The sequence below is a fragment of the Trachypithecus francoisi genome, unplaced genomic scaffold, assembly GCF_009764315.1.
Source record: "Trachypithecus francoisi isolate TF-2019V2 unplaced genomic scaffold, Tfra_2.0 Lachesis_group20, whole genome shotgun sequence".
NCBI classification, from domain to species: domain Eukaryota; kingdom Metazoa; phylum Chordata; class Mammalia; order Primates; family Cercopithecidae; genus Trachypithecus; species Trachypithecus francoisi.
The window spans coordinates 43,134,587-43,146,657 of record NW_022681466.1 but is presented as its reverse complement, the minus strand read 5'-3'; the positions used below and the strand labels follow the sequence as shown (position 1 = coordinate 43,146,657).

At 42.5% G+C, this 12,071-nt stretch overlaps 1 protein-coding gene across 2 annotated transcripts in view; it reads right to left on the bottom strand.

Annotated features, from left to right (window-relative positions):
* Positions 1-2,768: 2,768 nt before the first annotated feature.
* The window catches only part of CCDC47 (coiled-coil domain containing 47), a 30,681-nt gene continuing 21,378 nt past the window's right edge, over positions 2,769-12,071 (bottom strand). The window contains exons 10-13 of one of the 2 annotated variants that reach the window (XM_033184009.1): positions 11,399-11,457; positions 10,979-11,088; positions 10,600-10,767; positions 2,769-4,481 (exon numbers count right to left, since the gene is read on the bottom strand). In XM_033184009.1, coding sequence (XP_033039900.1) covers positions 4,401-4,481; positions 10,600-10,767; positions 10,979-11,088; positions 11,399-11,457 — 418 coding nt within the window. In that variant the 3' untranslated portion in view covers positions 2,769-4,400. Of the gene's footprint in view, positions 4,482-10,423; positions 10,768-10,978; positions 11,089-11,398; positions 11,458-12,071 lie in introns of those variants that run through there. The other variant, XM_033184008.1, reaches the window with a different exon arrangement.

Sequence of the window (12,071 nt, the reverse complement as noted above, 5' to 3'; positions counted from 1 at the left end):
TTTTTCAGTGACTTACTTAACCCCGCGTGCGCAGGAGAGGGTGTCCAAAACGCGGATATATAGCATCAGGTAATGAACACTCGCTCTTCACAGCTCTGAGCCTTAACACAGATTTAGACTGTCCTAACTTCCAAGACTGGGGAAGTTTAGCTACATCCAAGTAGGGACTGATAGAAATATGCCCCTGGAAGGCCGGGCGTGGTGGCTCACGCCTGTAATCCCAGCACTTTGGGAGGCCGAGGCGGGTGGATCATGAGGTCAGGAGATCGAGACCATCCTGGCTAACACGTGAAACCCCGTCTCTACAAAAAATACAAAAAAATTAGCCGGCCGTGGTGGCGGGTGCCTGTAGTTCCAGTACTCAGGAGGCTGAGGAGGAGAATGGCCTGAATCCGGGAGGCGGAGCTTGCAGTGAGCAGAGATGGCGCCACTACACTCCAGCCTGGGCGACAGCGAGACTCCGCCTCAAAAGAAAAAAGAAAAAGAAAAAGAAATATGCCCCTGGAATTGTGGGACCTGTATGCACATGAGGTCTCATTTGATCTTACATACATCACTTTTTTTTGGCGGGGGGGGGATGGAGTATTGCTCTGTCGCCCAGACTGGAATGCAGTGACGTGATCTGGGCTCACTGCAACCTCTGCCTCCTGGGCTCAAGTAATTCTCCTGTCTCAGCCTCCAAAGTCGCTGGGACTACAGGCGCACGCCACCATGCCCGGCTGATTTTTGTATTTTTGGTAGAGATGAGGTTTCACCATATTGGTCAGGCTGGTCTTGAAATCCTGACCTCAGGTGATCCACCAGCCTTGGCCTCCCAAAGTGCTGGGATTACAGGCCTGAGCCACCTGCGCCGGGCCACATCACTTTGATTTTATCGAGTGCTTTGACATTGCTAAGGGCTACCCTCACATGCTCTCATTCTCAAAATAATACGCCACTCTCAGGAGCAAACTTGGTAAACTCACAAAGCAACGCAGTATAAACAGAGAAGTAAAATTTCTAGCAGTGTTCTACTGAAGGGTCTTTCACATGTGGTCTTTTGGAGCAGAGTATTAGAGAAGACTGCCTGAAAAGATGCTAAACTTCTTGTCATTACAAATGGGCAGAGAAAACATTGTTGTCTCCTAACTATTCTGTTTTAGCAGTCTGTAACAGAAGACACTCCTATGGGTATAACTGCTTTTTTTGAGACGGAGTCTCGCTGTATCGCCCAGGCTGGAGTGCAGTGGTGCAGTCTTGGTTCACTGCAACCTCTGCCTCCTGGGTTCAAGCGATTCTCCTGCCTCAGCCTCCTGAGTAGCTGGGATTACAGGTTTGTGCCACCATACCCGGTTAACTTTTTTATTTTTAGTAGAGATGGGGATTTGCCATATCGGCCAGGCTGGTTTTGAACTCCTGACCTCATGTGATCTGCCTGCCTCGACGTCCCAAAGTGTGGGGATTACAGGCGTGAGCTACGGCACCTGGCCTCATCTCTCTTAAATCCTTTCACATCATTCAAAATGAGAGGAGGCAGGAATGGTAAGGAATGAGAACCTGGGAGGATAAAGTACGCTGTTTCACCTCTTCCTGCCAAATCCACTGGATTCTTGTACAACACAATTCTAAACAATCTTCACATTGCCAATTCCTATTGAATGGGTAGAATAAGAAATCAATGTTTTACTTTGATCTAAATTCCATCTAAAGAAAGTTGTTACGGCTGGGCGCGGTGGCTCACGCCAGTAATCCCAGCACTTTGGGAGGCCAAGGTGGATGGATCACAAGGTCAGGAGATCAAGACCATCCTGGCTAACGTGGTGAAATCCAGTCTCTACTAAAAATACAAAAAATTAGCAGGGCATGGTGGCACGTGCCTGTAGTCCCAGCTACTCGGAAGGCTGAGGTAGGAGAATCGCTTGAACTTGGAGACGGAAGTTGCAGTGAGCCAAAATTGCGCCACTGCACTCCAGCCTGGGCGACACAGTGAGACTCTGACTCAAAAAAAAAAAAAACAAAAAAACGGAGTTTCACATCTGGTCTTTACAGGGAAAGGTTTCCTATTATTAAGGAAACAGAATCATAAGCTACTCCCCTCTTCCTCAAAAAATACCCTATCAATTTTTGCAGATAAAGAACTCTGAAAGGATCTGCTTGGTTTCCATTGGGAGAAAGAAAAGCAAAAGAGGGTAAAGCAATAATGCATCACTTGGAGACCAGTCCTAGATGATACCTTATACTTGCAAAGTGCTTAAACAGTTTACAAAACAATCTTACATATACAATATTACCTCTTAGTGTTCAACTACCTGTGAAGTAGGCAGAGCATATAATTAGTATCCTCACTTCACATTAGGTTAATAACTTGCCCAAAGTCAAAGGATTAGTCATTAGTTCTGCTGGCACTAAAAGCCAGATCTTTGTCTTACAGTCCAGTGCTTATTTCGGCATTGCTAAACATCCAGGCAATGCAAACGAGATTGGAGACTTAGTGGTTTTCCAATGTGTGACACTAAACAACATCCTCCTCTCTTTGTCCTTGCATTCACAGGAGAGCTAATGGAGTCTTAACTCAAGAGGTGGACTGCAGGGAGGAGCCCATAAATAACATATGGGGCTCTAAAAATATAAAATGTTTTAAAAATGATTGGTAACAACAAAAGGAATATACAGATTAACTCTTTTGAAAGAAAAGCACTTCAGTGCTGACTTTTACTGAACAGAAAGAACTTTCCTCTGAGTTTATACTCTTGTAGGATAACTCCAGAAAGTCAAGGCGGCACGCTGAGATTTTGTCAATCACTTTAATATATGCCATAGGTAGTTCATATGAATGCTTAAATTACAAAATTAGCTGCCATGGTCCAAACATATGGGACTTTAGGAAAGCTTTTCTTACTCAAAAGATAACTAAGACTATCAACTTTGATTTCTAAAATGTATTTTAAAGGTTTGTAAAACAAGGCTAATACTACAATTATATAATATTAAAGTAATTACGTTTTGTTACTTTTGTTATTTTAATAACTTAACTTCATGAACTGTTAAAAATATTATATTTGCATCTCTCAGTTTACATATTTCTGTATTAACCCGGAGAAAAACTCATGTGAAAAGTTTCCATGCAGTTACAAAGGCAGCAGCACATGCTGTTTTCACAGCAACTTGTTGTTATTGCCTCAGAACAGGCCTGCACTAAAGCATGAACAAAAAATACCCACCACCCCACTCCCACCAGAAAACCCAACCCTTACCCATCCCCGGCAAAAATTACCTGGTACAAGCAATGACCTAAAAAATGCTTTCTTAGTAAGAAGCATTTATAAAATGCAGACATCTGAACAAGCGAAGTGCTCGTGCAGATACATGGGCCTCTCCTCCAAGAGTTGCTTCGGCAAGAGGCGGAAAGAACTCTCAATAGTTTAGGAAAGCTCATTTTCAAAAGTATACTTATACATATTCATGGCCATTTCTTTGAAAGAACATACCCAGCCTCAACTATGGAAAAAATAAAAGCAGAGGGAGAAGCAAAGGCACACAGCCATAATACAGAGAACAGAGCTTCTCCATGAACATCCACCAGGCTGCAGCTACCAAGAAGGAAAAAACATTTGTGACTTCACATAGACCAATGATCTTACCTAGGTGAAGCATTCATTTTTCATGCATTTGTTACTCAAAAAAATAAACATACAACCACTTAAAATACAGCATTCACGTTGTCACTGGTTTGTGGTATCAGGTAAGGAAAAAACGATGCTCCTGTCCCTGGAATTTTCCATGCACATGTCAGTATCCTACTGCCTGCGGACTTCCTATTAATTCTGTTATCAGTATCTCCTACCTAAAAACATACACTACATTATGTTCTAGGTCCCTGAAATTTCATTACCACATACAGTGTTCTAATTTTTACTTTTTCTCAAGTTTAATGTAGACATACAAGAAAACATCAAGCAATGTTTATTGTGCAATTCCAATCATTATTTGCAGAATCTTGTTTTAGAGTCAGTCTTTATAGCCATTTCAACTGCTTGGTTTAAACAAAAAGCAATAATCTGGTTATCTACCTATAAATTTCATGGTATTTCTTCAAACGCTGAGGTACTAAAAGCACTGATGATTCGTATTATAATTTTTAAAATATTTAAAAACACAGATTTCATAGATCATTCCTTTTATAAAATAATCAAAATAATTTGATTATCTGGAAAACAAATTCTTGAAACAGAGCCCTTTCAAGGTTATCTACAACCTCTGTAAAACTCCAAACCCCAAACAGAGTAGATGATGAAATAAGGATTTCTCAGTTGCCCAAGACTGTCTGAAATTTAAGGTTGAGAAATGGACTGGTGTTTTTCATGTTTCCTGTGAATTCAGAGCTTACAGGTGGCATCAAAACTCAAATCTCTGGGATGGCTTTACATGGCTTTCACTTTGATTTGTTTCATTTTCATTTGCTTCTTTTCCAACTTCTTTTGCTCACGCCTCAATGCAGCTTCCTAGAGAAAGGCGGCGTAACAAATAGAAAGAGAAGGGAGCAGGGACGAGAGAATTCAAATTAAGCTTGAAACATATGTTAAAACAAAACCAAATCAGAATACTGCCTATAGTATTATTCAAAAACTTAAGCTTGCACCATAAATAATATTCTAAAAGATAGTTATAAAAATAATTGCCAGTATCTACATTAGTGAATGAAAATAAACAAATGAAGCAAAGGTAAACTAAAATCTCAGTTTAGAAACTACTACAATTGGCCGGGTGCGGTGGCTCACGCCTGTAATCCCAGCACTTTGGGAGGCCGAGGCGGGCGGATCACGAGGTCAGGAGATCAAGACCATCCTGGCTAACATGGTGAAACCCCGTCTCTACTAAAAATACAAAAAAATTAGCCAGGCGTGGTGGCGGGCGCCTGCAGTCCCAGCTACTTGGGAGGCTGAGGCAGGAGAATGGCGTGAACCCAGGAGGCGGAGCTTGCAGTGAGCTGAGATTGCGCCACTGCACTCCAGCCTGGGCGACAGAGCGAGACTCCGTCTCAAAAAAAAAGAAATACTACAATTAACCAGGCTTTGTTATTCTGGTTTGATTTTTTTCTGTACCCAGGAAACACTTAGCCTGATGTTCACCATACCATTCATGATGGGATTATATCATAAATGTATAACTGCCAAAAGATACATTCTACTTCAGCTCAATGAATTTTAAGAATCTTGTTCCATCAGATTATTCATTGCAAATTTCTTTTTTTTTTTTTTTTTTTGAGGCGGAGTCTCGCTCTGTCGTCCGGACTGGAGTGCAGTGGCCAGATCTCAGCTCACTGCAAGCTCCGCCTCCCGGGTTTACGCCATTCTCCTGCCTCAGCCTCCCGAGTAGCTGGGACTACAGGCGCCCGCCACCTCGCCCGGCTAGTTTTTGTATTTTTAGTAGAGACAGGGTTTCACCGTGTTAGCCAGGATGGTCTCGATCTCCTGACCTCGTGATCCGCCCGTCTCGGCCTCCCAAAGTGCTGGGATTACAGTCATTGCAAATTTCTTATTAGCACAGACAGCATATCTGCATACAATACTTAAATTAATAATGCTCTATTTGGGACATTATCATATTTTTATCATATTTATCAAATGTGATAAAAATCATCCAATTTATCATATTTTTATTTAGGAATTAAGAAGTTATACAGAAAAGGAAGAAAGTTCAGGTTATTACTATGTGGACTGAGAGAAGCCTCAGAGGTCAAGTCAAAGTATGACTTCACTGTTGGCCACTAGCGGTCACACCTGATTAAAGTTTATTTCAGCTACAATCTCAAACTTCGTATTTTTAGGGTACTGGGGTAAAAATGTACTCAGAAATATACTCCTCAACTGGTACAGGATGGAGAAAATAGGGAAGAAGAAAAGAAGAAGCGCAAAGTATATATAGTTCTTCATAGTGCAACAAATTAGATTTCAAAGGGTGATTTGTAAATTCCTGGTTTGGGAACTATTGACTGTCTTAGGTTTTTTCTTTATTTTTTTGAGATAGGGTCTTGTTCTGTCACCCAGGCTGGAGTGCAGTGGCATAATCTCGGGTCATGGCAGCCTCCGCCTTCTGGGTTCAAGCCATTCTCCTGCATTAGCCTCCCAAGTAGCTGGGATTACAGGCACGTGCCACCACACCCAACTAATTTTTGTATTTTTAGCAGAGATGGGGTTTTACCATGTTGGCCAGGCTGGTCTCAAACTCCTGACCTCAGGCAATTCACCCACTATGGCCTCCCAAAGTGCTGGGATTACAGATGTGAGCCAAAGTGCCCGGCCAGGTTTTTTTTTTTCTTTTAGACACAGTCTTGCTCTGTTGCCCAGGATGACTCTCCTGCCTCAGCCTCCCATGTAGGTAGGATTACAGGTGTGTGCCACCACACCTGACTAATTTTTATATTCTTAGTAGAGATGGGGTTTCACCATATTGGCCAGGCTGGTCTTGAACTCCTGACCTCAAGTGATCCACCTGTCTCAGCCTCCCAAAATGTTAGGATTTATAGGCATGAGCCACTGTGTCCAGCCTGTCTTAGGTTTCTTTTCTATTTTTTTTTTTTTGAGGTGAATTTTCGCTGTTGTTCCCAGGCTGGAGTGCAATGGCACAATCCCAACTCACTGCAACCTCCACCTCCCAGGTTCAATCCCAATGTCCTCTTCCCATTGTCCCAACCCCTACCTTCACCACATTCATTCTTTTCCCAGCACTACCCATCCCTATCTCTCATATTACATATTACACACACGTGTAAAACCAATGATACACAGAACACAGTATCATGTAAGAAATATTGGCCGGGCGCAGTGGCTGAAGCTGGTGGGCCACTTGAGAGATCAGGAGTTCGAGACCAGCCTGGCCAATGTGGTGAAACCTCGCCTACGCTGAGGTGGGTGGATTACTTGAGAGATCAGGAGTTCGAGATCAGCCTAGCCAATGTGGTGAAACCTCGTCTCTACTAAAAATACAAAAATTAGCCGGGTGTGGTGGTGGGCACCCGTAATCCCAGCTACTTGGTAGGCTGAGGCACGAGAATCACTTGAACCTGGGAGGCGGAGGTTGCACACTGCACTCCAGCCTGGGCGATAGAGTGAGTATGTCTCAAAAAAAAAAAAAAAAAAAAAGATAAATATATTTATGCTAGCACATTTGAGAGATATTTAAGTCAATACATGTGAAAAATGTTCATCTTCAATAATAATTCAAAAAATAGCTGGGCACAGTGGCTCACGCCTGTAATCCCAGCATTTTGGGAGGCCGAGGCAGGTGGATCACCTAAGGTCAGGAGTTTGAGACCAGCCTGACCAACATGGTGAAACCCCATCTCTACTAAAAAAATACAAAAATTAGCCAGGCATGGTGGCAGGTGCCTGTATTCCCAGCTGAGACAAGAGAATAGCTTGAACCTGGGAGGCAGAGGTTACAGTGAGCTGAGATCACGCCACTGCACTCCACCTGGGCAACACAGCAAGAGTATATCTCAAAAAAAAAATTCAAAAACTATAAAACAAGGGGGATACCATTTCACCACCACCAGAATCAGGAAAAAAAAAAAAAAAGGGCCTGGCATGGTGGCTCACGCCTGTAATCCCAGCACTTTGGGAGGCTGAGGTAGGCAGATCACGAAGTCAAGAGATCAAAACCATCCTGACCAACATGGTGAAACCCCATCTCTACTAAAAATACAAAAATTAGCTGGGCATGCTGGCAGGCGCCTGTAGTCCCAGCTACTAGGGAAGCTGAGGCAGGAGAATCGTTTGACCCTGGAAGGCGGAGGCTGCAGGGAGCTGAGATGGCGCTACCGCACTCCAGCCCGGTGAAAGAGCGAGACTCTGTCTCAAAAAAAAAAAAAGTAATAACTAGTTTTTGAAAAGATGTGAGTAAAAAGGAGCTCTCTGGCTGGGCACAGTGGTTCACACCTGTATTCCCAGCATACTGGGAGGCTGAGATGGGAGGATAGCTGGAGCCCAGGAGTTTGAAGCTGCAGCGAGCTACGATTGTGCCACTGTACTCCAGCCTGGGCAACAGAGCAAGACCCTGTCTCAAAAATGAAAATAAAAATAAATTAAAAGAAAAAAAGGAGCTTTCATACCATACACTGGTAGAAGGGGTTGGGTGGGTTGTTCTATTGATCTCCAGATCTTTTTACAAGGTACCCAGACCAAATACTACAAAGTAAGTGGTAGTTCAAAAAAATTAAATGATTTACATCTATAAGAAGTTTATAATCTGACTCAAGTTAAGTTTCAGGCCCCCTCTTCCTTTAACTCATTATAGTTTCAAACCTTAGAAAGAAATGTAGAACTTCCTTTTTTATAGAAAAATGAAAGGCATTACCTATTAATGATTCCTTTGTAGATTCTTCACATGTACACATTAAAAAGCCATATTTATTTATAAAGAAGACTGCATAAACACAGAGCTACATTTTTTTTTTTTTTTTTTTTTTTGAGACGGAGTCTCGCTCTGTCGCCCAGGCTGGAGTGCAGTGGCCGGATCTCAGCTCACTGCAAGCTCTGCCTCCCGGGTTCACGTCATTCTCCTGCCTCAGCCTCCCAAGTAGCTGGAACTACAGGTGCCCGCCACCTCGCCCGGCTAGCTTTTTTTGTATTTTTTAGTAGAGACGGGGTTTCAACGTGTTAGCCAGGATGGTCTCGATCTCCTGACCTCGTGATCCACCCGTCTCGGCCTCCCAGAGTGCTGGGATTACAGGCTTGAGCCACCGCGCCCGGCCAGAGCTATATTTTTTTTTTTTTTTTTTTTTGAGGCGGAGTCTCGCTCCGCCTCCCAAGTTCCCGCCATTCTCCTGCCTCAGCCTCCTGAGTAGCTGGGACTACAGGCGCCCACCACCTCGCCCGGCTAGTTTTTGTATTTTTAGTAGAGACAGGGTTTCACCGTGTTAGCCAGGATGGTCTCGATCTCCTGACCTCGTGATCCGCCCGTCTCGGCCTCCCAAAGTGCTGGGATTACAGACTTGAGCCACCGCGCCCGGCCCAGAGCTACATTTTTTTGGGGAAAAATATCTATCACTAAACCAAGCCAAATAAAACAAAAACATGATTAAAGGGGTAAGATGATGATGACAGGCCTGCAGTATCCTGGGCAGTTCACTCAACAGCATTAATGACACTGCTGTCAAATGCAGGCCCGCATAGCAGCTCACATTTTCTTGGACACATGACCCCTTTGCTCCTAAGAATATTCTTCAATTATCTCAAGATTATTCTCATTAAAATGCACATCTTCCAGAACTTTGTCCTCTCCCTCTTTTTTCTTTTTGAGACAGGGTCTCCCTCTGTCACCTAGCCTGGAGTGCAGTGGCTCGATACCTGCTCACTGCAACCTCTGCCTCTCGGGTTCAAGTAATTCTCCTGTCTCAGCCTCCTGAGTAGGTGGGATTACAGGAGCACACCACCATGCCAGGCTAATTTTTTTTTGTTTTTAGTAGAGACAGGGTTTCAGCATGTTGGTCAGGCTGGTCTCAAACTCCTGACCTCATGATCTGCCTGCCTCGGCCTCCCAAAGTGCTGGAATTACAGGAGTGAGCCACCATGCCCGGCCTGTCCTCTCCCTCTTTTTTTTTTGGCTGCCCAGGCTAGAGTGCAGTGGTATGATCATAGCTCACTGCAGCCTCAATCTCCCAGGTTCAAGTAATCCTTTCACCTCAGTCTCCCAAGTAGTTGGGACTACAGGTGTGCACCACTATGCACAGCTAATTTTTTTTTTACTAGTAGAGACAAGGTCTCATGATGTTGCCCAGGCTTGTTTTGAACTCCAGGGCTCAAGCAATCTGCTTGCCTTAGCCTTCCAAAGTGCTCGGATTACAAGTGTGAGCCACTGCACCTGGCCTTTGTTCTCTTTTTTGACCAGCATTTACAAGGTCTAAAATTTTAGAGCTGAGTGGCGCACACCTGTAGTACCAGCTACTTGGGAGGCTGAGGCAGGAGAATGGCTTGAACTCGGGAGGTGGAGATTGCAGTGAGCCAATATTGCACCATTGCACTCCAGCCTGGGTGACAGAGCGAGACTCCATCTCAAAAAAAAAAAAAAAAAAAAAAAAAATTTAGAGCTGAACTACGGCATCTTATTTCAGAAACACATCAGATCATACTGAGCTTTCAATTATAACATATTATACCCAAAAAGCTTTTGAGTTTGAGATTCTAGTTAGGTAAAAAACAGAAAACAAAAATACAAACAAAAATATTGGAAATCTCTAATTCTATAATCAGATTTTAAATTTTACATAACAAGTTTATTTAGATAATAGGGCACATGTGCTGCCTTCTATTAAAATTTCTAATTTTTTTCCACCAAAGTGTTTGGCTTGAAAACTGATAATGGAATTTTCAAAATGAAACTGTGCTGGAGGAACAGGATAATACTGGTAATTTTTCACGTTCACAGACTCAGTGTGGCACGGCTTGAACAGGAAGGATTATTTATTCTTCTTTATAGTGTTATCAATTGACATAATGTCCCAAATGTTTAGAAAATGCTAAACTTTTAGCCTACAAAGATTACCTTAACAACCAATAGAACACAAGCAGGCATCCTTACAAATTGTAGTTTTACACCAGTGATAAGACAAGTTTGTCTAACCTCCAGCCTGCGCTGTTTCTCAGGATCTTCCTCATTCATGATTCGCTCCTTCTCTGCTCTTTTTTTCTCCTCCCGCCGAGACTGTGCTGCTTCCTGTCTTTGCACATGTGTCAGTTTCAAGAAGTTCTCTTCTACTCGAGCACGGTTCTTATCTGCTTTTTGTTTGCCCTTCCCCAAGAAACAAAGTGTTTCATAAGAAATCCACTTCTAGTCAACAGCAGCAAAATCCCGTTTAGCATTCTTTCATAAAATTACTCCCATTTGGCACTTCTAAATCAACCAGCAAAGATTCAGTCACTGAAATCATTGATAGCTGCCCTCCCCTTGAGAAGAAACAAAAAAAGGTGCCAATTTATATAATATAGGCATTGGGTCTTACTTCTCTGTTGAGTCGGAACTTTTTGGCTTTATCAATAGAATAAATCACCATGTTCATCAGGGGTAGCAGTGCCTCCATATCCTTTGGGTAAGTGTTACCTGAGCCAGGCACTGGAAAACAAAGCCATTTTTCCTACTGAGTTAATGGTAGCATTAATATTTCCAGGTCACCCAACTCTTTTTTTTTTTAATCTTAACAGACTCATTTCTCTAAGTTTCTTAGGCAGTTAAAATGCAGCAGAAAACATAAATTAAAATATGTAAAAGGTAATTTCTTCTTGAAGAAATCTGGAAATCAGTAAGCAAGCATAGGGTTATAGTTTTGATGTGGTTTTAAAGTTATCATTTAGGAGGAAACAATACTCTCCTTAAGGTCATCTCAGAGAAGACTAAGAACCCAGAAAGGATCCAGAATACTTACCATTAAATGTAAACAATAGTGTCCTCTTAGTGTCAGGTAGCTTTAAAGGCTGACCTTCCCTGTCACAAAAGAAAAGGCAATTAAGAAGGAATACAAGAAAGATGTTTTCCATGTACACAAGTCACCCAATACACTTAGATGAACAGATACCTGCACGTAATCAGCACAGTATTTGGCTTGGCATCCCCAAGTCAAACATAATCTCAGAGCCCGAAGGAGCTTTACAGGTCATCTGGTCCACTCGTCTATCTGATGGATGCATTCTCAAGTGATCTTTATCCTACACTTGAACACCTCCAGTGATGTTCCCTCCAGGCAAGGGTATATTCCATCTCACCTGGGGAGCCAGAAATGAGCCTATATTTAAGTATGAGGCCCATATTTTAGATAACATTTTTGCTTATTTTGATGGATTTTTATGTTTTATTTCCAACTCCTATCTTCCTATAGCAAGACATCTTATTATCTTACTTTTGAGTTAGGCTCAGAATAAATTTAGGGATAATCTACTATAGCATATACAATTTAGTTCTGTCACTGAAGATTCCTTTGTAATCTCTGCCTGTATCAATCCTTTGACTATCAATTGCCCTCCATCCCATATTTAAAAGGCAGGATGAATGCTACAATGTGAAACATTGTCCTCAGTGCCATTGAGTTGAGCAAGACAAGG